The 23,311-nt window shown below is 53.7% G+C and overlaps 5 protein-coding genes across 5 annotated transcripts; 2 read left to right on the forward strand and 3 right to left on the reverse strand.

Moving 5' to 3' along the window:
* Positions 1–848: 848 nt before the first annotated feature.
* On the reverse strand, positions 849–2,339 carry BO70DRAFT_390209 (class I SAM-dependent methyltransferase). Its single transcript, XM_025546134.1, has 2 exons — positions 1,242–2,339; positions 849–1,185 (listed from the first exon to the last, which is right to left on the reverse strand). Exon 1 carries the CDS (start codon positions 2,155–2,157, stop codon positions 1,333–1,335), a length of 825 nt encoding a protein of 274 aa, XP_025395472.1. The 5' UTR covers positions 2,158–2,339; the 3' UTR covers positions 849–1,185; positions 1,242–1,332.
* Positions 2,340–2,746: 407 nt separating this feature from the next.
* On the forward strand, positions 2,747–4,183 carry BO70DRAFT_365927 (rhamnogalacturonan acetylesterase). Its single transcript, XM_025544197.1, has one exon. The coding sequence runs from the start codon at positions 3,176–3,178 to the stop codon at positions 3,965–3,967; it is 792 nt and encodes a 263-aa protein (XP_025395473.1). The 5' UTR covers positions 2,747–3,175; the 3' UTR covers positions 3,968–4,183.
* Positions 4,184–4,785: 602 nt separating this feature from the next.
* BO70DRAFT_149998 (uncharacterized protein) lies at positions 4,786–5,199 on the reverse strand. Its single transcript, XM_025538195.1, has one exon. It carries the CDS (start codon positions 5,074–5,076, stop codon positions 4,852–4,854), a length of 225 nt encoding a protein of 74 aa, XP_025395474.1. The 5' UTR covers positions 5,077–5,199; the 3' UTR covers positions 4,786–4,851.
* A 9,212-nt stretch (positions 5,200–14,411) lies between these two features.
* Positions 14,412–18,618, forward strand: amdX (putative C2H2 transcription factor (AmdX)). The gene is made up of 2 exons (XM_025547404.1): positions 14,412–14,995; positions 15,051–18,618. Exons 1-2 carry the CDS (start codon positions 14,902–14,904, stop codon positions 18,491–18,493), a joined length of 3,537 nt encoding a protein of 1,178 aa, XP_025395475.1. The 5' UTR covers positions 14,412–14,901; the 3' UTR covers positions 18,494–18,618.
* Positions 18,619–20,375: 1,757 nt separating this feature from the next.
* Positions 20,376–23,302, reverse strand: BO70DRAFT_365937 (uncharacterized protein). The gene is made up of 2 exons (XM_025544198.1): positions 23,127–23,302; positions 20,376–23,034 (listed from the first exon to the last, which is right to left on the reverse strand). Exons 1-2 carry the CDS (start codon positions 23,289–23,291, stop codon positions 20,449–20,451), a joined length of 2,751 nt encoding a protein of 916 aa, XP_025395476.1. The 5' UTR covers positions 23,292–23,302; the 3' UTR covers positions 20,376–20,448.
* Positions 23,303–23,311: the final 9 nt, after the last annotated feature.

The following is a 23,311-nucleotide window of genomic DNA, read 5'->3' on the forward strand; positions in this document are numbered from 1 at the left end:
CTAATCTTCGTGCGTGTATGAGACCCCAGGGGCCCAGATTCAGCATATTCTGTCCTCTCTTGGCGAAAATCATATCGTGAACAATATCCGGATGCACTGTCATGATCGCCTTCAGACTAGTGCCGTAAAGCCTCAGGCATCATGCGAACATACCCACAGTTTGTATTGAAGACAACACGACCGGTATTCTGGACCACGAATGCTCTATCCATCAGGCCCGTTGATCCGTCACCTTACAACAAATAACCCATTTGACAAGAGTATGACGTCAAGGTATTTGCTTCGAGTGTGGCATATATGTTATTCGCTTCATGAGGCACAACATAGATGGCTCTCCTGAGTTTCCTCTCCCAGTGCTCAAGTGCTCCATCATGAAAGTGCCGTTCGGCATCCAGCTGATGCACCACAAAAATTCAATCAAGCGCAGGAGCTTGGCGTAGGTCCAAGCCACTATCATCGAACTGCAAGGGGGCTTGCCTGCAATGGTGTTGAGTAGGCGAAGTTGGGAGAAATTCGGTGTTGTGGTTGTGGTTGTGGTTGCGGTTGCGGTCCAGACCTGACGGCAGCCCCACGACTAATTTGGATTCGATGGGTTCCCCTGGTCGAGGGTTCGAACCACAGACAGAACAATTTGGGGCCGAGGCATACTATGTTTTTTCTTTCTACTACTCGAGTTGACCACGCAGTACCTCACACGCGTCCAAGTCAAATGAACAGATAGAGGGGGGGAATATATCCCGCTAGTACCTGAATTAAACTAACCTAATATGCCCACCCTCGTTTTTTCTGGACATATGCGTGATCAGCTGACAGATCCTGCTACAGTGGGAAAGAAATGAGGTTACTAGATGCATTCCATTACTAATGTAAACTGAGACAACCTGTAGACTTGACAAGTAACCCTTTTCGATCCTTTCCCGGTTTGAAGTATTCCAGCATAAGCCATGCTGCCATATCCGCAATTCGTTATCCATCATATCCTTGGATACCAGGGGTAGTATTCCAAGGGTCCAATATCAGCAGCAGCAACATGGCTTTCACGGCATGCTGGGCGGTATATCTCCATGTTGGTAGGGCTTGAAAAGGGAAGGACCGGAAATACCCGATTATGGCAGTTCCGGGTAGCTCGGACATGGCTGGACAGGTTCGGAGGGTCTCTGAGGATTGTAGATAGTTGGAACGTGGCTATGCTCAATATTAGTACCAATCCAACCAAACCAGGCTCATTCAGAGGGACAGACCATGAGTGTTATATAGTTCATAGAATATATTCAAGCATATACTTCCCCTGCTGTCGTGTCGATGATGTAGTTAGCAAGCAGACATCACCACTTATACCTTATATGCAATGCCCATATACATCTTGGCCTCATCCAGCAACACCCCCTCGGAACCAGCCTCCTCAACGAACTTCTCCACGAACAACCGATTTGCCCGGTCCTTGATGGCGGGATCCCCAAAGTTCCGGAACATGGGGCTAGCAACAGCCTTTTCGAAAGCCTCTCCGGCGTCAGCAACCAGATACCGACGCTCCTGGAACGACTCCGTCAAAAACACCTTCTTCACATCCAGGCCCGCCCTGGCCAGGAGATCCGCCAGCGATTGTTCACTCTGCACCCAGCTCTCATCCCACTGCAGCGAAACGCCAAGCGTGTCACTGATGCGGCGCAGAATCCGGCTAGGAACGTGGACATCCTTCGCGGCAACGTCCGTGACGAGCCGCCCGCCTGGCTTCAGCCACGTTGCCCAGTGCTTAATAGCTTGCTCAGGGTTTGGGAGAAGAACGAGTGCCGCAGCGCAGGTAATCAAATCGAACCCCTCAGATCCCAACGGAAGTATGTCCAGGCCCGTCAAGTCGGAAATATCATGCTGGATGAAGGTGGCTTTCGATCCGGCTTGCTGAGCCTTTCGACGCGCGACGTCCAACATGCCATTGCTGATATCGATTCCAACTATCTGGCCAGATTTGCCAACCTTTTCCTCTGCGAGCAAAGACACGAGTCCGGCACCGCAGGCGAGATCGAGAACGCCTTTGCCAGGTTTGGGCTGGGCGGCGCGGATGTATGCTTCGGCGAGGACTCCGTGGTGGGAGTTGTCGTAGCTTTCACTCCGCTCGTCGTATATGGACTGGATGGCGGTGACATGGGAGGCGGGCATGTTGGATTATGATCTGGCTGGGAGGAGTTGCAGTGAGGTGGGGGATGGAAGGGATTGGGTGGTTGATTGTTGGTTTTTGTCCCACCCACTTAAGTCCGGTAACCCCGGGTGGTTATCTCAGTCATTGGCATGATCATGGTGTAGAGGGCAGATTGGTTGGTTAAGTGGAAGGGAAAGCAGCTTGAGGCGTAAGAAGAAGAAGAAGAAGAAGAAGAAGAAGAAGAAGAAGAAGAAGGGAGGGAGAAGAGGCAGCATATTCCATGTCGGCGCCTAGCAGTGCCTGTTTGGGTCTAGTGCCCTGGCCTTCACCTCCCCCCGCATTGCCTTGTTCACGGTAGTTACTTCCTAGCAGCTTCATCCATCTCATTCCCTACGCGTCTCGCCTGTGGAGCGATTGCAGGCTCATCATGACGGCACGCATTCGCATCATCTCGGACAGGATGCTTCTGATTTGACGAAAGCTTCCTGCCAGTCGCAACCTGCTATATTTACCCAGACCTTCTCCCCTCACTCTCGCCTTCATTATCTTTCTTCCCCGCTATTACTCCTCTTCTCTCGGCAAAATTGCAGTCCATTTCTCGGGGTATCTGTTTGATTTCTCCGCATCGCCAGACCGACTGATCCCTGCCGAGTCAGCCATCATAGAAACTCCGGCGGTTCGCCTCAATCATCCAATATAAGTCATTCAGTGACGTGATCTCCTCTGACTAACAGCTGTGACATCCGCAGATCCTCTTGGCCAGGCTACATATGCAGTTGATGCCTTGATGAAGTGGGTTAGCTGCAGAGCAGCACCTGCAGGTCCAACCCAGCCGGATAAACACCCGCCACCAGCAAGGCAAGGTCCAGGATGAATTCAGGCAATTGTTGGCAGAGACCCTGTATTCCTCCTGTTGGTGGGGTGACTATATTGCCTTGCGTCAAGATGACAAGGCACGGGGTATAAAGAGCAAGTGACGAGCATGCCCCAAAATTGACATCCAAGCTGTATGCACATGTCCATTCACTTACTGTCACCATGCGAGTCAGTCTCAGTCTCCTCCCTCTCTTTCTATTAGGCACATTCGCCATTCCATCCTCCCTCCTACAACGTCGCAATGACACCATTCCCCCATTCTTCCTCCTGGCTGGCGACAGCACCACCGCCACCCAGTCCGCGGATGGTGGCGGCTGGGGCGACGGATTCATCAACACGACGCTATTCAACGGCGCGCGAGGAATCAACTACGGCCACGACGGCGCAACCACAGTCAGCTACCGCTCCGGCGGCTACTGGGCGACTGTCCTGGAGAAAGTGCAAGAATACAAGTCCGACTACCGCACCTTCGTGACCATCCAGTTCGGCGACAACGACCAGAAACCCGCTGCCAATATCACGGTCCCGGAATACACGGGCAACCTGGAGCAGTTCGTCCACGACGTTCGGAATGCTGGAGGCACGCCCATCCTGGTGACACCGCTGTCTCGTCGCGACTATGATAATTCTACCGGCACGCCGACGATTATCCTCAATCTGGAGGATCAGCGCAACGCGACGATTGTTGCTGCGGAGAGGACCGATGCGGCGTGGATTGATTTGAATAAGGCGAGTACGGATTATCTGAATGCTATTGGGCCGGCGGATGCGTATACGTATAATCTGGATGCGGATGACTATACGCATATCAATGTCGAGGGGAGTCAGGTCTTTGGAGGCATGGTGGCGGCGTTGATTGATCAGATCTTTCCTGAGCTGAAGAATGATGGTTACCTGGAGGTTTATCCGAATCTGCTGACGGCGTTGGAGGAAGGGGAGTACTATTGGCCTTGAGATCTGTTTGGTCTGGTTTGCATGGCTTGCATGCTGGGAATGAATGATGTCTTTTTATTGCCCGTTGTTGATGCCGCAGCAGTTCCAATATGCAGCCCACTCCATCACAAGGGCCCAGGGTCCATTCTCCATCTCTTGTCGAATATAACTATGGATCATATCATATATAGGACGCCTTGGGCCAGAGAGCCACGACTCGGTATCCTTGACAAAAGCTCGTTTCACTGCCCATGAATCGGGCTCCTCAATCGTGCGTGATCTCTCGTAAGAAGCTTCAAGCATTGTCGTCTTCAATTTCCTGCTCTTGTAAATCTCTCACGTAGCAGCCAGAAACAGTTACATCAAAAATTGAAGCTATAGGCTCAACTTCATATTATAATCTCCGACTTCCTCTCCTCTCCTGACTCAGCTTATCGCGAGTTCAATTGTGCGACCCCGCTGTATTATAACTGACAGAAAGAGTTAAAGTCTAATCATAAAAACCGCATCCCCACGGTCTATATAACCCCCATCTCCCCATTCTCCCCGTCATCCGCCGATACACCCAATCCATCCACAAGATATATACTATATGCGCCCTCTCACCTCCAGCGCGAAGACACATTCAGTTCTTCCAGACACTCATCTGCATGTATACCAGATGTCGATATGCCACGAGTCCTATGACTGCCAGTTGACTTAGTCGAAGGGATGGATCGAATGCAGTAAGCAGTATGTTGTTTGGGGTCTCGAAGTGGTACCTTGGCCGTGTTCTCTTACTTCCGTTCAGTTTGGATACATAGTATACCTATATAGATATCATTTCTATAACTGCGTCCGCCCGTCAACGCCTATATCTGGGTATATAGTAAGAAAGTACAACCTCAATCCTAGTACATAGTATGTTAAGAGTAACCATCCAGACGATGACTCCCCAACATCCGGTGCAAACTACACCCCTTTTCCACCACAGCAAACAACTCTAACCAATCACAACCCCAATCCCCAAGAACGCTCTGATGCCAGTCCAGTACCCCAGACATGGCAAAGCAAAATCCCCAGCCCGGATCTCGAGACAGGACGCAACAATGCAACAAGCTACTTGGGTGCCACCTGCAGCTTATCCGCATGCAGTGGCTGCGAGATGCCACAGGAAGGGGTAATTGGCAGCGACTGCAATCTGTATCTCGGTATGTCGGGCTCAGATCAGATGCTTAGCAGTGTGTCCTGTCCTGCACCTGGAAGAGGAGTTCTGTCCGGCGTGCTTGCATGATCCAACTTCAACTCCTAGCCCTGGGTAGGTACGACTGGGTACCCCGTACATCGAGGGCTTTCCCTGCAGTACTCTACTTACTGCCTGCTGGACATCCGTGTCTGTCAATCACTCCGGTTTCCGGGTGCATGGAAGCGAAGCAGCCATCCCAATGTAGAGACCTCCCTAGGCAGCGCAGCGCTACCTAGGTAGTTATGCAGTCGCATGACGAAGACAGAAATAACTCGACTAACCGATCGACCAACCGATCGACCAACTGATCGGTAACAAAAGCGCGACAAAGAGGGAAGATGGATGGAAGTGAGTGAATAATGAGTGGCAAGCTCCGTATGCGCCCGCCAAGCCAGCTGCATTATCTTCCATGTACCTAGGTACTAGTAGCTAGTCAGTGCAGTCCAATAATAATAGTAGCAGTACGGTGTAGCAATCAATCATCTCGGCCGTCGCAATAGATCGGCTTATCTCCGGCGTGTCCATGTCCATGTCCATGTCCATACTACTGGGTACTGTACACTTACGGGGTACAGTATGCATGCATACCACAATACCCATACACATACACATACCGTACAGGACTAAGGTAGCTCGCTCTTCACCACCCCCCCCCCCCCAATCCAATATTAATATAATTACTTTAGTACAATATATATTAGACAGATGGTGGATGGACTGATGGAGTCCCAGTGGCGACATCACCATGCACCTTGCAACTCAACTGCAAGCACCTCGCGCGATCGCATGCTGGCGTGGCCCATCCGGCGGCTGCAGGGACCGCTTGAGGGCGTGTGCGTTGCCAACAGAAGGAAGATGGCCGGCCTGCAACGCGTTCTGCACGGCGGCCCGTGGCACGGGAAGAAGATAGTAGAGTAGTAACCACTCCAGTCTATCTAATTGCCTCGGTAGGTGCGGATACTCTGTCTGCCATCATCTCAATTTCCAGCCCTTTCCGCACTGCACTCACTTATTCGCCTGGATTAGTAAAGTTGAAGCTCTGTTTTGGTTTGGTTTGTCGCAGACTACTGCCCCTTCTACTATTATCATATATCTCTTGCATGTACTGGATATTTTTCTCTCCTTGCTACCGCATACATACCCCTGACCAACCTGCCACTTATTATTATTTCCCTCACTAACAATCATACTACTAAGCCCGAGAAAAAAAAAAGAAAAAAAGAAAAGGAAAAAAAAACTAGTACCAGCAAGTAATAGATAGTACACGCTGACAGCATTCCGCTCCTTAGCGTGCAGGATCGTCAAGGCTCAGCCGCAGTGGGCGCTCTCCACCAGGGTTGGAATTACAGGACTTGGGCCTCGGAGTAACTGCGGCAGCCGTTTAGAAGCCCGCGCCAAATTTCACCTTGCATGGCCCTTATGTACGTCTTCGCTGCCTTACTAGCAGACCACCAGGAACGGTGCAATGGAATCGCTCGCTGCCCGTATATATCCCTGCGCGAGGGTTGGTGGTGTGGCCACTGGGAGACTCTCTCTCTCTCTCTTCCTCATACACACGCATACCGACACTATCCATGCGGGCATGGATCTCTGGCTGGATTACTGGTCGCCTTAGGTAGCGAGATATGATAGATACATGATACTGTGCTCTGCTCCGTAAGTACTTCCTCTGTGCTGAATCGACCAGTGGCAATTTCTCGGGGTTATATATCAAGCAACAATCGACGGACGGGGTTGATCCACTGCTGCTACTGCTGCTGCTACTGCTGGTGCATACATAAGATACTACTAACTATTTGGGGTCATTGGAGTGTAAGTGAATGTGATGGATGTCTACCTACTTAGCTTAGCTTGCATAATCTGGAGGGACTGAGACTGGGACATCTAAAACTTGAAGAGACCCGACAGTCAGTCTAGACCCATTGGTGAGTACCCAACAACCGTTGAGCAATTCAACCCTCGGCATCGAAGCCCATTGATCTGGCCAGAATGTATCTACTCCGTATCTATCTTCGAGATAAGTAACCACCCACTATGTAACTAGAAACCCCGGGTAGATAGGTGTAACTTCAATCACCCGTCGACATCTAACTGGCCACTAGCTCGAGTGGGTACGACGCACTAGCAGCATCCAGCATGGACGGAATGATGGGGCGGCTGTGGATCGCACCGCACCAGGATATCTGCAGTGACAGCCGGCCTATCATCGTCCCAGCCGCGCCTTATGGCTCGGCCGCTATGGATGATGGCGTGCTACTTCACACCCGGCCATCCTCTGTTAGATTATTAGATAGATAGTCCTGCACTCAACCCTCCTACTTACTTACTACTCGGTAATCACTGCATAGGTAGATAGTGTGTGGAGTCCTGTGCAAGGACAGTAATTACCTAGGGAGCTGCATATATCCAGCCTATCCTATGGTATCTGATAGCAAATCAGCCCTAGAGCGCGTCCCTGCTAGTTAGGTAGATACCTACTTACTACTGGCTAGCCGGCTAGCCCATGCAACAAAACCAGCCCTGACTCCCTGGCTCCCTGACTCACTGACCAGCCCAGACCAGCCATTCTCATCACACCTATCAGGAACGAGACTAAATTAGTTGGAATATCGCTCATTCCACGACCTGAGTCGTAGATACGTCCATCCATCCATCCATCCATTCATTCACCCCCCTTAGCCCATCGCCCACCACCAAAATAGAAACCCTTCCACCACGCGTAAGTATCCGTACAAAAATGTATCTATACCAGTCGGTTTCTGTTTTGTACCTCGACTTTTCACTCGAGGGTATTCATTACATTGAAATCAGTCATACCCTCGAAATACCACATTTACTACCGAATTACCTACTAACCAGTAGCCAACTTCTACCATGTAAATCATCAATGCACACACGGCCCTCGGAGAATTTCTAAACCTGCCCTGCCCTGCCCTGCCCGTTACTCAAGTCGCGCAGATCGACAATGCAATTGTTCAGCGATCGTTGCGCATTGTATGGTGGGCTGGGGGCTGGTGTCTGTTCGCGGTGCGCGCACGCACAGGGCGATGGCCCTGCAGGGTGCGGTAGGGTTATGGAGTAGATAGGTAAGTAGGGCTTTGCCTACCGGATCATAGTGGTCCGTGGCACTCACTCCCTGGGTGGGTGATGGGTAGGCGGATGCGCAGGAGCCGGCTGACGGGCGCCTATCATCCATCCTTCCTTCATCCTTCTGTGGGACATATCCTGTTTACTAGGTATCTACCTACCTACCTACCTTTCCCTTGAGATTTTTTACTGCAGGTAGGATTGTAGCGTCTCTGGATAGGTACCCTATTACTTAGCGTTAATTGGTAGATTTTGTGCCAGCCAAGCGCTTTATCCTTACCGTATCATCATCGCCAGTACGGAGAGAACCTATATTGTAGCATAGCATCCGGCGGTTAGGATCAACCATTTCTGTCTATCTATCCCTCTTGCACCACTTTTGTCCAATAGGTCAGTAGCTTGTCGTCTCAGAAAACAAACACATTATTAGGATCCTTTTGTTGGGTGAGTGAGTGGTTCCGATCGCAAGCCATTAAGAAGTCACCCCACCATGCCGTGCCACTTGCTCCCTCTCTCCTCGGCCAGCCAGGGCGCTCGCTATCTAGGACCTAGTAGGCTAGTTAGCTGGTTGGTGCCGACTATCTACTAGTCCAGGTAGACAGCGCGTAAGGAGATCTTCCGCAGTGGCTCCCGAGTCAGTTAGATTATTCGGAAGGAGCGGTTTTGACAGCTACCTAGTACCTACCTAGTGTACCGTAGGCCTTTCTCATTCCTCGGTCCCGTAGTCTGTCCGGGTAGGCAGCGGATCGGATCAAGATAATCAATCGATCAATCAATCGTAGTAGTGGACCATTCGTGAAGCTCTGCTAGCGGCGCAGCGCTGGTCCTGGTTCCTGCTGCTGCTGCTGTCCTTCACCCGGGAATGCAGCTACGCGTGGAGAGGGATGGATACAGGTATCTCGCTAGGTAGGTATCTAGCAGTAGTCGGTAGTAGTAGGTACAGCTAGGTACCTCGCGATGACATCCCTGCTGGCGCGATACAAACAATACCACCGACACCGAAACAGAATACCGCCGGCGCACCACCTGACGCCCGCACTAAAGGCGCTCGGGCGGCAGCTGGCCTCAGGTGTCGAGGGTCTGTGGTTTTGCGCGCGAGGGCCGTGCGGATGGCCGATACTCGAGTCCACTCTTTTTTTCCCATCTACCTACGTGGTCGTCTTTCGATGGGTGTGGCCAATATCTCGCGGGTGCTCGGGTCGCTATGACTATTGATCGGTCGTGAGAATTATTGTTGGACTCGTTCAGGGCTGCTCCCTTGCTCGGATGGTATGGTATGGCATGGCCTTCTACCTAGGTGGGCAGGTAGGGTAGATCATACCTAGTCTTGCCCCTGCAAGATGTGGATGTAGATGTAGATGTGGATATCGGACGGACGTATCGCGGACGCAGTACGTGCACCGTGCTTGCATCCATGTCTGCAGGCCATCGCATTATTGTCGAGCATCTTCACACTTCACGGACAGACAGACAGACAGACAGACGATACATCTCATCTCATCGAGGGAAGACTCAGACTCTGATTGAATCCTCCCCCCCAACGTCATAACGTGGGATGGCGCGCAAAACCGCCCGCACGCAACCAATCGGCCTGTGCAACACTAATGTCGGCTGCACAGGACAGCGGCTAATCCTGGGTAAATACTTAAATGAAGTCCCACCCCCTCATGCAGCTTAGATACCATCCGGCACCCATGCTAACTACAGAGTGCATCACGGACATAGGTAGCCAGGACTCGGGGATCCATCCGGGCTCCAGCGCGGCCAGTGACGGGCCCTGGAAATAGATTATCCCCCAGCCCTCCAATGCAATCTCCATTCCGTATCATGAGCTGGACGGGCCGTCACGTTCCCTCCCTCACTGGCAGGCCACCCGGGAAGCATGGGCCATCGTCGATGGAGCTCCGTCTCCGTTAGCATGTATCCAGGTAGGGTCTAACAGTAGTAGTACTCCGTACCAGGTACGCTGACGCTGGTCCGCGACGAATGACTGCCCCATGAGGTACAGATCTCGATGGCTCGCCTCCGGTTCTCAACCGATTGAGTGATTTGCGACAGGACCGGCGTCGCACCTACATTCGTGCAACCACGCCTGGCCGTTAGAGTTTCGAGTCAGTCAGTCAGCGATTCCGCGCGATTCCGTCTGCGCCAGATCGAGCAGACAGACAGACAGACTACCTACCTACCTACCTACCTACAAACAGGACACATAAACTAGCACATCACACCACTCCTCCAACCTGGACAGTTCGCATCCTCGGAAGTCTGAACATTGGCAGCCAAAGTCAAACCCCGATTGACCAATCAGGCGGGGGGCAGGATGCTTTCAGCGATTGCTCGTGTTGGTTGGCTGTGTGTTCCAGAAATTCGAGCTTGGACGCCTGGCTGTTCCTAAGGAACCGGGCCCGGTGCTCAGGGGACGGAAGTTTTGGGGAAGCCAACCAAGATGATCCCCCATCACCGGCGCGGCGGGCCAATCAGGCGGCGCTGGCCCGGCTGGAGCTGCCTCCCAAACCGCGTAGTGCGACCAGTGGCTCCGGTTTATTTCGCCCACGGTGCTGCCAAGTCTTCAAGGTGGCAGACCAGGCTTGACAGGGAAACCGACTCCACCGGGCAATGATCAACTGCCCGATGGAGCATAACCGAACGGGGAGGTGAAACCTCAGCGAAAAAAGTAGACTGTCGGGATTAACGTTCAGAATTCAGAGTTCAGACTTTCGAGACCTGAGACATCCGAGACACAAGGCACAAGACACAAAAATTGGAGTCCCTCCTATCTATCTACTGCCTGAGTCCCTGGCCAAAAAAAAAGAAAAAAAGAAAAAAGAAGGGAATTAAATTGACTCCAGGTGCGAGGTGCCAGGCGCATCACTAGGTTTGCCCAGGTTCGCCCAGAATCGCCCGTCGCAGTCGGAGCGACCGGGCTAGTCTGCGTCGACTGTCGCCGACTCGCAGGTATGACCTCAAGGGCTCCACCCGCAACAGCGGATCGAACGGATACGATTGGCAACATACCCGCTGGATCCAGGGAAATCCCCCACACGAACCTTGCCGCCTTTCATTCGCCCTCCCCACAAAATGCAAAATGGCGCACGCTCTCGCTGCAGCAGCAATATGAACACTGCACTGCTGCTCGACAGGATCCGCTTCTTAAGTAGTAGTTAGTAACTAACTGCCTAGCAGTATCTATCCGTTGCGACGGCCGGCCATTAATCATTATTACGAGCGAGCCTTCCTTTCCCTTGTTCTCCCCCATTCACCTGATTGGGGGGATCGGGGATGCGGCGCCAACCGCCACCACAATCCACCACAATAAGCAGCCCAGACGGCCCATGGACTCGGGCAACGCCGGCGAAGGTTTTCCCAACAGCCGAAACCGTCTGCGCGGCCTTCTCTTTGTATCTCGTAGTTGTACGTACGTCGTTGGTTCCCGCCGCGGCCGGTTGGGGATCTCGTTCCCATCGATTCGGGGTGGCCTGGGACGCAATAGTTAGGGAGAGACCAGTCGCAGATCCGGAACGGTCACGAGGTCTGGGGTTGGATTCCACCCTGAACTCTGGCTCCTGCCGAGATCAGTGATACAATAGACGACATACTTACATACTACAACAGAGACGGAGCAACGATATCTTACCTGCGGGGCTTACCCCGTAGTACCTACCTTACCCCGATGATACGTCCATTACAGGGGAGTCGTATCGCCCGTACACCGTCCAGACGGACATCGGTGGTATCAAATCCGGCCGTTGCCGTGAGCCTGCCTAATCCGGCTAGGGGCGCGCTGCGTCGGACTGGTTTGGAGCGAGCTTCCACTTCCCTCACCGGTAATCTAATCTGCAATACGGTGCGACAACTGCCGATGATATCCTGCTGACAACCTCACCGGAATGATGGATTCTAACTGATCATACGGAGCAGATCGTCGCTACTATTGTCTCTCCAGAAGAAAGGATGCGTGAGACGAAGGGAAGGGACTGGAAAATGCTCTCCGAGCTACCTACTGCTAGGTACTAGGTATATATTGTATTGGTGGGCTTGCTCGCTGTCGCTGTCGCCGACAGGCACCAGGACTGGCAGGACAGGCAGCAGTGCTAGGATCAATCGCAGCGAGGGGGGGGGCTGCTGACTATCCCAGCACTCGTCGTCCTTGTCCTCGTCCTCGTCCTCGTTTTTGTCCTTTGCCAGCTATGCTCTGAAATCATCGCCGGCACGTCTCACGGTGGTCACGAGCCCACCCGTCCGCCCTCTGCTGCTGCATGTCTGCCTCCGGGAATTAGAGTAATCTGGAGAGGGACAGCAGCATCGGCCGGGGGTGAAGCTAGAAACCTTCCAGCAGCCCGCGGGAAGCATCCGGACGTGCACAGCAGGAGTCATTGCAGGGTTATGGCTGGGAGTTGGGAGTGGGAGGAGGACATCGGCTCGACACTGCGTCAAACAGGCAATCAATCGGCCTGACCACCACCCGGTGGTGTCTCTGAGCTGGAGACGACACGACGGAAGCGTAAGATCGGACCTGGCCTGGGGATCGAGGACAGGCAGGCAGTTGGACAGACACACTGTCAGGATGTGAGCAAGTTTAAAAATAGCTTGTATGGGGTACATCATGTCTCATACCTGGACGCAACTGAGGGAAATTGGTTAGGAGGCAACCTAGGCAAGTACCAAGTAGCGAGTACTCCGTACGTAGTAGGTAGGTCCAAGTACGCCATCCCCTGCGAAGGAATCCCTCAGGCCCCTTCCAACCGCGTTAGTCGCTCGTGTGTCTCTGTCTCTGGGGGCAGGGGGCGAGACAGCGTGGGTGTTATCATTATCTATCCAGCTAGCTAGCTAGCTAGCTAGATATTCGCTACGACCATCGTAGATGAGGATGCTATGCCCTGCCCTGCCCCCAAGTACTGCTACCTGCCACTACGGAGTACTGACTGGGGTGATGGGATGGCGGGCTGGGAATAAACACCGGCCGTACAATACCTGCTGTCGGCCGTGACGGTATTGTGTCCCACCCGTACGGTATTGTCAGCATCAGTGCATTACTGCAGGCCCCCCGTGACTGGGAGGTGGGGCCCGCCCTTGGCTCTGGCCCTGTCATGGCCCATGCTCCCTTACAAAGGACGGCGGACCCGAGCCAACCGACCCACTCCGGCGGCCATGGCAGCTGGCCATTGGGCGGGCGCCGTGACTAAGGCTAGATGCTGTTTCGTGGGTTTATCCCGCGACTGTCGCCGGGCGGCCGGGGTACTGTTTAGAGAGAGAGCACTTGCACTGCTACCTAGGCCGGTAAGTAGGTACGTCGCCATGCCGTACTAGTACCAGCCTCGACTCCATCATACCTTACTACTAGTATTCTAGTCGTCGACTGTAGGACCTGCTGGTGTAGGAAATTGGGTGAGCTCGTAACTGTAACAGGAACTGCCAGAGCGATCCCAATATGCTTACGACATCTGGCGTTGAGGGGGGGGGGGGTATGTAAAGTGTTGAAAGGAAGGAAGTAGAGTAGAGCAGATACAAGCATTCAAGTATCTAGTATCTCTCTCTCTCTGTCCAGTTTCCATTATTCTCGTGCAACGGCAGACTACTACTACTAGTTTCCTTGCTGCGCGCCACTCCCTCTTCCGCCCGCCTGCCTGCCTGGTTCCTCTTCCCTCTCCCACCTAACCTACTTACTCCGTACACTTCGGAGAGTACAGCCTCGCTCTTCCAACCATCCACCATCGGCCTACCCGCTGACACTGACTTTCCTCCCTCCTCCCTCTTCCTGCTTGCTCCTCCTCGCTTCTTCCATCTCCCCCCACTCCCCTTCCTCCTCTCCACCGAAAGTTCTTTTGCTCTCGTCGGGGGATTCCCGCCGACTCTTTGTGCTTATCAAGCCATTGAGCAGTTCATTGCCCGTCCTTCGCCATAAGCCCAGCTGCGGTCGGCTATCTCCGGCTTACACCATCATCCACCACTACCACCTGGACCTCCCTCGCAGACCCCTCCAAAGCGACAACTGACAAGTAACTACCCCGGATCCCAATGGTCTGCGACGCTCGGGGGTGAATCGTCCCATCTACACAGTCCTTTCCTCTCTCGTCACCTGGGTGAGTCGCCTACCCGTGGTTTTCCCCTGGAGCCTGGAAACCTAACTCACCCCTGCTGATTACAGTTGCTACCGCCGAGATCGAAACTCCCAGGAACGGGACCACTTTGCCACCAAGCCCACCTCTCCTGCCTCCTTTGTAACGGGTCTCCTGTCAATCCTGCCCACACCGTGTCAACTTATTAGACCCCGCGATCGCTCTCGTGCTCAAATCCTGAAATCGCTCTACAAAAAAAAAACCTACAATTTATCCGCTGTCTGCTGCCCTCCGTGATCATTCGGTCAGTATCCTGCGGAGGCGCCGCTCCTGATTTGCTGCGTTTAGCATCCGGACAAAGTACCGGCCAGGCTAACTTTAAATCATTGAATCAGAATGTTGTCAATGTCGGGTTTACCGCACCACTGTCGCCAGTAGTTTTACTCCCCGTCCGCGATTTTACCTATTTACCAGCTGGGTTCCGCTGCCCCTCCTCCCTGACCCTCAATCACAGCATCTTCTGCACACTACCCCGCCCCCGCAACCAGTGCTTAGACCTGGTTTCCACGCGACAGAAGGTTCCTAGGATGTTACTAGACACGATGGTCGGCCAAGATCCGGCCACGAGCCCCAAAATGGAAGATCTCGCGAGCATCAGCGAAATCCCCGGCGATGTGTCCGGTGAGTTCGTGTTGTTGACGGCTTCCCTTTGTGCCTTGGTTCCTAACAACATCAGCTCCTCCCAAGGAGATCCCCAAGAAAGATGCCAATACCCTGCCTAATTCCGGCGCCGCGGTGCCTCCTCCCAAAACTGACAAGCCCCGGCCTCATGTCTGCAACACGTGCAATCGGTCCTTCGCTCGATTGGAACACCTCAAGCGTCACGAGCGCTCGCATACCAAGGAGAAGCCCTTTGAGTGCCCGGAGTGCGCGCGCTGTTTCGCTCGTCGCGACCTGCTACTCAGGCATCAACAGAAGCTGCACATGACCACAACGCCCTCGTCGCGTCCCAGAAATGGCCGGCGGGAGAGCACGGGAAATGCAGGCACTGGAGCGAACCGGGTTCGCAAGAACTCTATCGCCAGCAGCTCCACCATGCGCCCGCGCGCAAACACCATCAGCCATATTGACGCAGCGGCTCTAGGAATCAACTCCTCCAATCCGTCTTCGGCTCCCGGCCATCCCGGCCATGTCTATCATGCGAGCATTGCCACATCGGTCGGTTCCAACCTGGACTTTGCCCGCGGATATGCCTCTGGTCACCACCCCTCCTTGAATGGTCTCTCCAATGGTCTACCCAAACTGGAAACATCCGGGCTACCCATGGACTTTGCTGGAGGCCTTCGGACTGCCCCGGTCTACGGCAGCTTTGACATCAATATCCCGGACATGTTCATGGGTCATAGTACCATCGATCCCTCACAGCTCCATTTCGGGGGCTCCCCGCAGCAGTATGGGAATGATTCACCCTCATCCCCATACACCCATGGTGCGCATCATGTGCCCTCCACTGATGCAATGATGGAGGATGACTTCAGTTTCGATTGGATGAATAACTTTGACCCTGCCCTGCCGCTGGGCAAAGGCAATGATTCCGCAATTGACGAGTCGTCTCCCTCAGCCATGAGCACAGGCAGCCAGAGTGGGATCAGCGAAGCGATGATGGATGGCTCAAACCGCTATTCCTCCATCTCCTCGGCTAGCTGGCACAACCCGTTTCCCCATAACGCGGCGGCCTCGAACCAGTACCCCATCGATTACACATCTTCCAGCTTTAATGATATAGGAATCTCGCCGGAGACGGTTTCCCCCAAGTCTTTGATGGCCCAGAACCCGTTTGCGGAGACCTATGCCACCCCCCCATCCATGACTTCCGTGGGTCAGCCCATAATGGGTGGACATTCGCATAGTATGTTTTCATCCTCTATGGCAACAAACGGAGAATCTCCTAATCCTCTCAACCTGCCTTTCACGAATAGTGCCCTACGAACTTACCATTCCCCAAGCTCCACGGATACCTTTACAGACTCCACACGACAGGCTTTATTAGCCAGTATGGCGCGCCCTACCAGTCTCAATCACCGCAAGTACTCACAGCCGGCCAGCGGCATGATCCAATGCCGTGACCTGTTCTCCCGTTCGTCCAGCTTCAGCAGCTCCGGTCAACTCCCCAGCACCTCGGACATGCAGCGTTACATCTCGGCCTACATCACCTACTTTCACCCACACATGCCCTTTCTCCATATCCCGACCCTTGACTTCCAAGCACCCGAATATACCAACAACCTCCGGACTCCTAGCGGCCATCTCAACCTGAGCTCCACTGGCGTGGCTGGAGGTGGTGGCTCCCTGATCCTCTCCATGGCTGCGATTGGAGCGCTTTACGAATTCGACACCGCCGGTTCCAAGGACCTCTTCGAAGCTGCCAAGAAAATGATTCAACTCTATCTCGAGGAACGCCGGAAAGCCGATCTGTCTACTGCTTTTGGCCGAGGGAGTCAAGCGCGCGATACCTCGATACACAACACTCCGCTGTGGCTGGTACAAGCAATGCTTCTCAACGTTATCTACGGACATAGCTGTGGTGACAAGACCTCCGCTGACATTGCGAGTACCCACTGTGCAGCGTTGGTGAGCCTTGCACGAGCGGCTGAATTGACCCATCATCTGGATGCGAGGGATCTTTGCCAGGACTATCTTACCGCCGGGCTCAGCAAAGACTCTGCCAATTGGAGCCAAGTACCATCTGGACAGTCTAAAGAGCGAAAGGAGTGGCTGGACTGGAAGATCGTGGAGGAGCGGAAGCGCACGCTGTACGCGATCTTCGCTCTGTCGTGCTTTCTCGTCTCTGCCTACAACCACGCACCTGCTCTTACCAACTCGGAGATCCGCCTGGATCTGCCCTGCGAAGAGGAGCTGTGGGCGGCAGAGTCTCCCCAGGCTTGGAAGGAAATGGGTGGCCAGCCGTCCCCGAAGAAGGGACTTTCCTTCTCCTCGGCCTTGACTACCTTGTTAACTGCCAGCCAACGCGAACAGCAGCCGTCTCCGTCGAGGTCATCGGGTAATAATACTCCTTCAGGTGATCCATCCAGTCCCGAGTTAAAGCTTAGTACCTTCGGATGCTTGATCCTGATATATGCTCTCCATAACTACATTTGGGAAACTCGCCAACGGCACATAGGTCGACAGTGGACGTCTCGGGAAACCGAGGCTATGCAGGCTCATATTGAGCCTGCACTGAGGGCCTGGCAGTCCGCTTGGGCCAGCAACCCCGTCCACAGCCTGGAACGTCCCAATCCCTTTGGTGCAGGGCCCCTGTCGGCTGACAGCATTCCACTGTTAGATCTCGCATATGTAAGGTTGTTTGTTAACCTTGGACGATGCAAGGAGGCATTCTGGCAGCGCGATTGGAATGCTATGTCCGACGAGCTTGCCCGCGGAACAGAGATCGTTCACCCCATGGATGACATTCCGACCGATGTGCTGGACCCATCGATCACGGAAGGTCCGAATCAGACTGACAACCGGCGCGATTCAGTCGCCGATCTAGGAGTGGGCGATCTTGCCATTTCCAGCACCCCCACCCAGGACCAGCCCATGCAGACTCTCATGGGGGTGTATCGGCCCGGTCAGTCCAAACGCGAAAAGCATCTCCGCAAAGCAGCATTCTACGCCGCGGACTCAATCTCCATGTCCGACCAACTCGGAAACACCTTCGCCGAGTTTACCTGCCGGGAGCTGCCCATCCAATGTGCCATGTGTACATTTGATTGTGCTCAAGTCCTGGCGGAATGGATCACCACGGTCCAAGAGCGCGTGGGCCCCTATTTGGGCGTCCTTGGTCGGGATGATATCGACCTTGCGCAAGCTACTAGCATTATGCTGCTGGAGGAAGAGGACTGCAAGCTGCTGGGAAAAATTCAGGAGATTCTCACGAGTGTCGAAACTAAGATGAAGAAGGAGGTCCAGAGCGGCGCAACCATCTCCGCGCTAAGCGTCCTCCAACGTCTGCCTAGTGTGGTTGAAGGAGGTTACGGCTGCAAGATTCTGGTTTCCACTGCCAGCCTTCTCGATCGGGCTGCTGTGTGGCCGGTCACAAAGTTGATGGCGCGATCTCTCGAGTCGCAGGCTATGCGGTTGAAGGAGCGTGCTGAAGGCTCCTCGATTGGACCCAGCTAGTTCTGTCTATGCCCTGTTACAGACCGATATTCGCCGAGTCCTGCTGAAAATGCTATCTGTATGCGGAGATCGCTTCAACGCGTTGGGCATCAACGGCTGCCTGCTCCAGTCGACTGCTGTCTTCAGTGTATCAGGTCACATGATGTTCTGACGGCTGAACTTTCCCTGACTGTTTCATACAAGTGATACAGAGCGATGGGATAATACAGACTGCTTCCGGAGGTACAACTGCGACAGGTCTAGCTGTTGATGTCTGCGACAGTGTCTACATGCAATCCGTCATCTCACCACACCCCAGGTCGACACCCTCTCCTTCTCCTCATGAATCCGTGCGGTTTTCAAAACAGTCCTGAAAAACATATATTTATCCAGAAAAAGCAGCATCAGCATTATCATTACCATCCCTCTATTATAACATTCCCTGCATCCTTATTCTCGTCCTCAGCCTAAATGATGTCGCATTACTTGAAGAAACCGAGCCATACCCCGAGACTGGTATCTTACTATTTACGCCGCCACCACCAATCTACCATCATCTACCCCCTCTAACGCCGTCACGCAAGTGCCATGCCATGTTTTATTATTATCCTGTGCGTTCCGTGTATCATGAATTAAGACAACCGTTGTCATCCTTTTCCATGTATTCTGTTTCCTCTTCGTTTCCTGCATGTTCTCTATGTTAGCCATATATTCGGGTCGGGAGCTTGCCAACAGCAGCCGCAGCATAAATTGGGTGGACCTGTGGACCTAACAATTGACCCTGTCCATTATTCAATTGTGAACTACTGTACCAATGAATCAATCAACCATCGATCGATATCTTTATTATCCATCCTTACCTTCTTTACTCTGTCAGCCACGCAGATTTACCAGATATCTATCTACCTGCTTTGAGGATCTGGTTTGTCTTTCATCATGGGCATCTATCTCCACTCCACTCGAAGCTACTTATCCAGCTATCTATCCATCTATCTCCTTGGCCTACCACTCTCAGCCCGTGTTTGCCTGTCTGCTTGAGATTGTTACTATCATGACATGACCTGGTTCGAGGCTGAGTGGGATTGGATTAATATCAGATGATGAGATCATGCTCGGATGGAAAAGAAACCAACCAAGTGATTGTCTTGGATCGTTCGCTCCTTGTCTTATCATATCATATCTTATCATATTATGTCATGCCATTCTTTCATTTCGTTGTGCATATACCACACCACATCCAACCCACGCATCTGCTATATATAAATTGTGTACATATCAAGACTATCTCAGATTCACAGTGGAAGTCTAAGTCAGTGGATTGAAATGAAATTGTGAGATTGGGTACTGTGCTTTTCTTCTTTTTTTTTTTTTTTCCAAAACAAGTTGTTTATTTGGGTATCAGAATCAGGGCCTTATACGTGTGATCGTATGAAGGTGTTGGAGGGGAGAGGGAGAGGGATGTTGCTGCTGTTTTGATTGGCGGGGCTGACGGGTAGGTAAGGTAGTGTATATAGTATATAATGAAATACTAGTATATATATATATACTATATAGTACTACCTTGGACTCAACTGTCTGGGATCTTAAGCTCGTAATTTTCTGGTAATGGGAGGGAGGAGTGAAATGACTGACTGCCTAGGATGCTGTCCTGACTCCATGGTTAAAAGGAAAGAAAGATTGAGTTACTACTTTTGTTTGTTTGTTACTGGACTGGATGTGTTTTTCTCATTGGTTCCAGCGGGATGGAGACAATACTATATAAAGTATGTACGTGTAAGTAACATGCATGCCTTGGGGCGGGAAGTCTGGAGGGTCTTACATACCATACATACTCGGTATTTCTAAGAAAACATATAGAGAGAGATAAAAAAGAAATCATCGTTCTACTTTTTTAACGTAACCTAACCTACATACACCATCACGATCACCATAAGAATAAAACACAACACCAGCCACAAGCTCCTTACAACACAAAACTATACAATCAGCCTCTCAAACGAGTACTTCCCAGCGGCCTTTCTCCGCAGGTAGCCGATCTCTCGACTGGTCCTCGTCTTGACCTCACCGGTGGACAACTTGATCTTGGTCTTGCTGACATCGGTCGAAGCCGCCTTGAGCGACAGGGGCAAGAGCTTGCCGGAGGCATCGCCATCGAAGCCCTCATCGCCTTCCTCAGGCGCACCGAAAATCATCAGGTCGGCGCCGTTGAGTTTCTCGTGGCGCACGAGCGCGGACGCGGGGGTTTCGGAGCCGGAGGCGTCGACGGCGACGGACGAGGTGGTGGCGGAGAAGGAGCGGACGACGCTGTGCGCGTAACCCAGGTATTCGTGCAGGATACCTTTCAGGTAGGTGGCCTCTTCGACGCCGGCGAGAGCGGCGGAGATTTCGGATTTCATGTCGGCGATGAGTTCCTGGTCGCGGATCGGGGAGTCGTCGATGGTGCTGCCGGGGGCGGAGGCGGAGATCCAGCCGGAGGGGCCGATGGCGTCGATGGAGGCGTTCAGGAGGGAGATGATGGTGGGGAGGGAGAGGGGGGGTTGGGTTTGCTCGGCGGGGACGGGCACCGGGGCGGGTTCCGTGAAGCGCGAGGTGTAGCCGCCTGTGGCGAGGGAGAGACGGAGGTGGTGGACCATGGAGATGATTTCGGTGCGGGAGAGGACGGAGCGGATGGATGTGGTGGTTGCGGGGAGAGGGTGGTGGTGGAGCTTTTCGAGGGTGGTGTTGAGGGCGAGGAAGATGTTGGCGAGGCTGGCTTCGGGGGTTGTGGTGGTGGTGGTGAGAGCTGTGGAGGGGTCGGTGAGGGTGGGTTCGCCGTTGGTGAGGGCCTTGGGGGTTTCTTCGTCGAGGGAGATGGAGCGAGCGCGGGCGGTGTTGATGAGGAGCTTGAGGATGTAGGCGAGCTCGTCGGGGGAGGAGAGCACGCGGCCCTGGAGGACGTCGATGAGGCGTTGGAGGGAGGGGTCCGAGTCGACCAGGGCTTGGGCGAGAGAGCCCGCGGGGAGAGAGGGGAGGACGCGAGGCTTGATGGACCGGCGGAGGGCAATCTCGATGTTGCTCAGGGAGAGGTGACCGATTTGGATGAGCCATTTGCAGGTCTGTTGCGGCCACAGCTCGATGGACAGGCGGGAGGAGGAGGAGGCGGAGAGCTTGTCCTCGCTGGCGGCATCCTCCTGCAGGGAGAAGATCAACGACAGCAGGAAGAGCGTCCTCTCGGGGTGGACGAATCGGTCTGGCGAGTTCAAGGTCTTGCCGAAGTATCCCCTGACGGCGTGGTCAAACCCGTCCGCGTCCTTGGATGCGGCACACTTGCGCAGGTAGGCTGTCACTTGGTTCCACTGCTCGGCCTGTTTGGGCGAGGTGAAGCCTAGAGATGTGATGTTGTCGGTCCGGTGCTTCTTCGACGCGGTGTCCCATTGGGAGGCGGAGGATCCGATACCCCGGCCGATGGCGTCGATCAGGAGTCCATCTCTGGGCCGCTTGAGGGAGGGTGCGGCAGTGTGCGACGTGCTCAGGTCGAAGGCCAACAGGGTGTTGTTCTTTGCGGCCACAGCGACTCCCAGCTTCGCGAAGTAACTCACAAACGTGGTGCGCGCTTTGGCTCCGGCACCACCGGCGGGGACGTCGTCAACGGGGATGCTTCGCTGCACGGACTTGTATTGTGTGTCGTAGACTGCGATCATGGACTGGCCAGCGCCGATCACCGACTGGGGCGAGATGCGCAGAATGGAGGAGAAGTCTTCGTTCTCCAGAATGAACTTCGAGGTGACCGTGGGAGCGTACTGAGAGAGGTCGAAGTTGATGTATCCCTTTTCGAACGACAGGTTCAGCCCAGCCGATCCCACATGGAAGTACCACTGGGAATCGCGGCGTTCGATCGTCTCTTGTCCCTCCACCTCAGGCATGGTGACGGTAAGGAGGTGTCGCATCTTCTGGCTTTCGTCGCGGCCCTGGGCGGATACGTTGGCGGGAACGGAAAACATCTGCACCTTCACGTCGCTCAGCTTCGTCTGGGTTGAGCCGGTGGGCTCCGAAACGAGTAGCAACACCGAGGGCTCATCAACGCCAGACTCGGTGAGGTTTCCGAAGGCGAGAGCTGCCAGATCTTGTCGGCGCTTGAACAGGGATTTCTTGGCGTCTTCGAACTCGACGAGGAAACAGGACCGGATCTCATGGGTCGCGCTGGTTTTGGCGATCTCGCTGTGCCGGAGGCTCCACTGCTGGGTCTCGAGATCGGAGGACAGCCTGCGTACGCGACCATCTTGGTGAGCAGCTAGAACGTCAAACGATCCCTCCTCTTCGGACTCGGTCGGGACGATTCCCAGGAAAACCGCCGGGCTGTCGGAGTCGGTCACCGTGTAGGACGACGAAGAGATGACGGGCGCACTGGATCCATTGCCACCGTGTTCCTCCACGAACGACTTAATCTGCTGCTTCACTGCGACGTAGGTCTGTCTCTTGACGGCCGCGTGGTTCGGGACCTTTCTGCGGACGGAGCATGGCTGGCACGAGAACGTGGATTGCGGGGGCAGGGCGTACGAGGTGACCAGTTTCGGGGTTTGGATCTGAAAACAAACCATCAGTCAGTATCTGCTCCTTGGCGAGGTCCCGGCTGGTCTGGTCTGGTCTTGAGGCATAGGCATAGGCATTGGCATACGTTGTAGATGTTCACGGCTTCGCCGTCGACCGCCACGACGACTTCATGTCTCTTGCGCTTTTTCGAGTCGGCCAAGCTGTAGACTTCAGCGATATGGGTTTTGCCGCTGGAGGCGTGCAACGGGTGCGGCAAGTGCGCCAGCACCGACGGAGGTTGCAGATCCATGATGAGAAGACGGGAGATCG

This window comes from Aspergillus heteromorphus, assembly GCF_003184545.1.
Source record: "Aspergillus heteromorphus CBS 117.55 chromosome Unknown BO70scaffold_34, whole genome shotgun sequence".
Lineage (NCBI taxonomy): Eukaryota > Fungi > Ascomycota > Eurotiomycetes > Eurotiales > Aspergillaceae > Aspergillus > Aspergillus heteromorphus.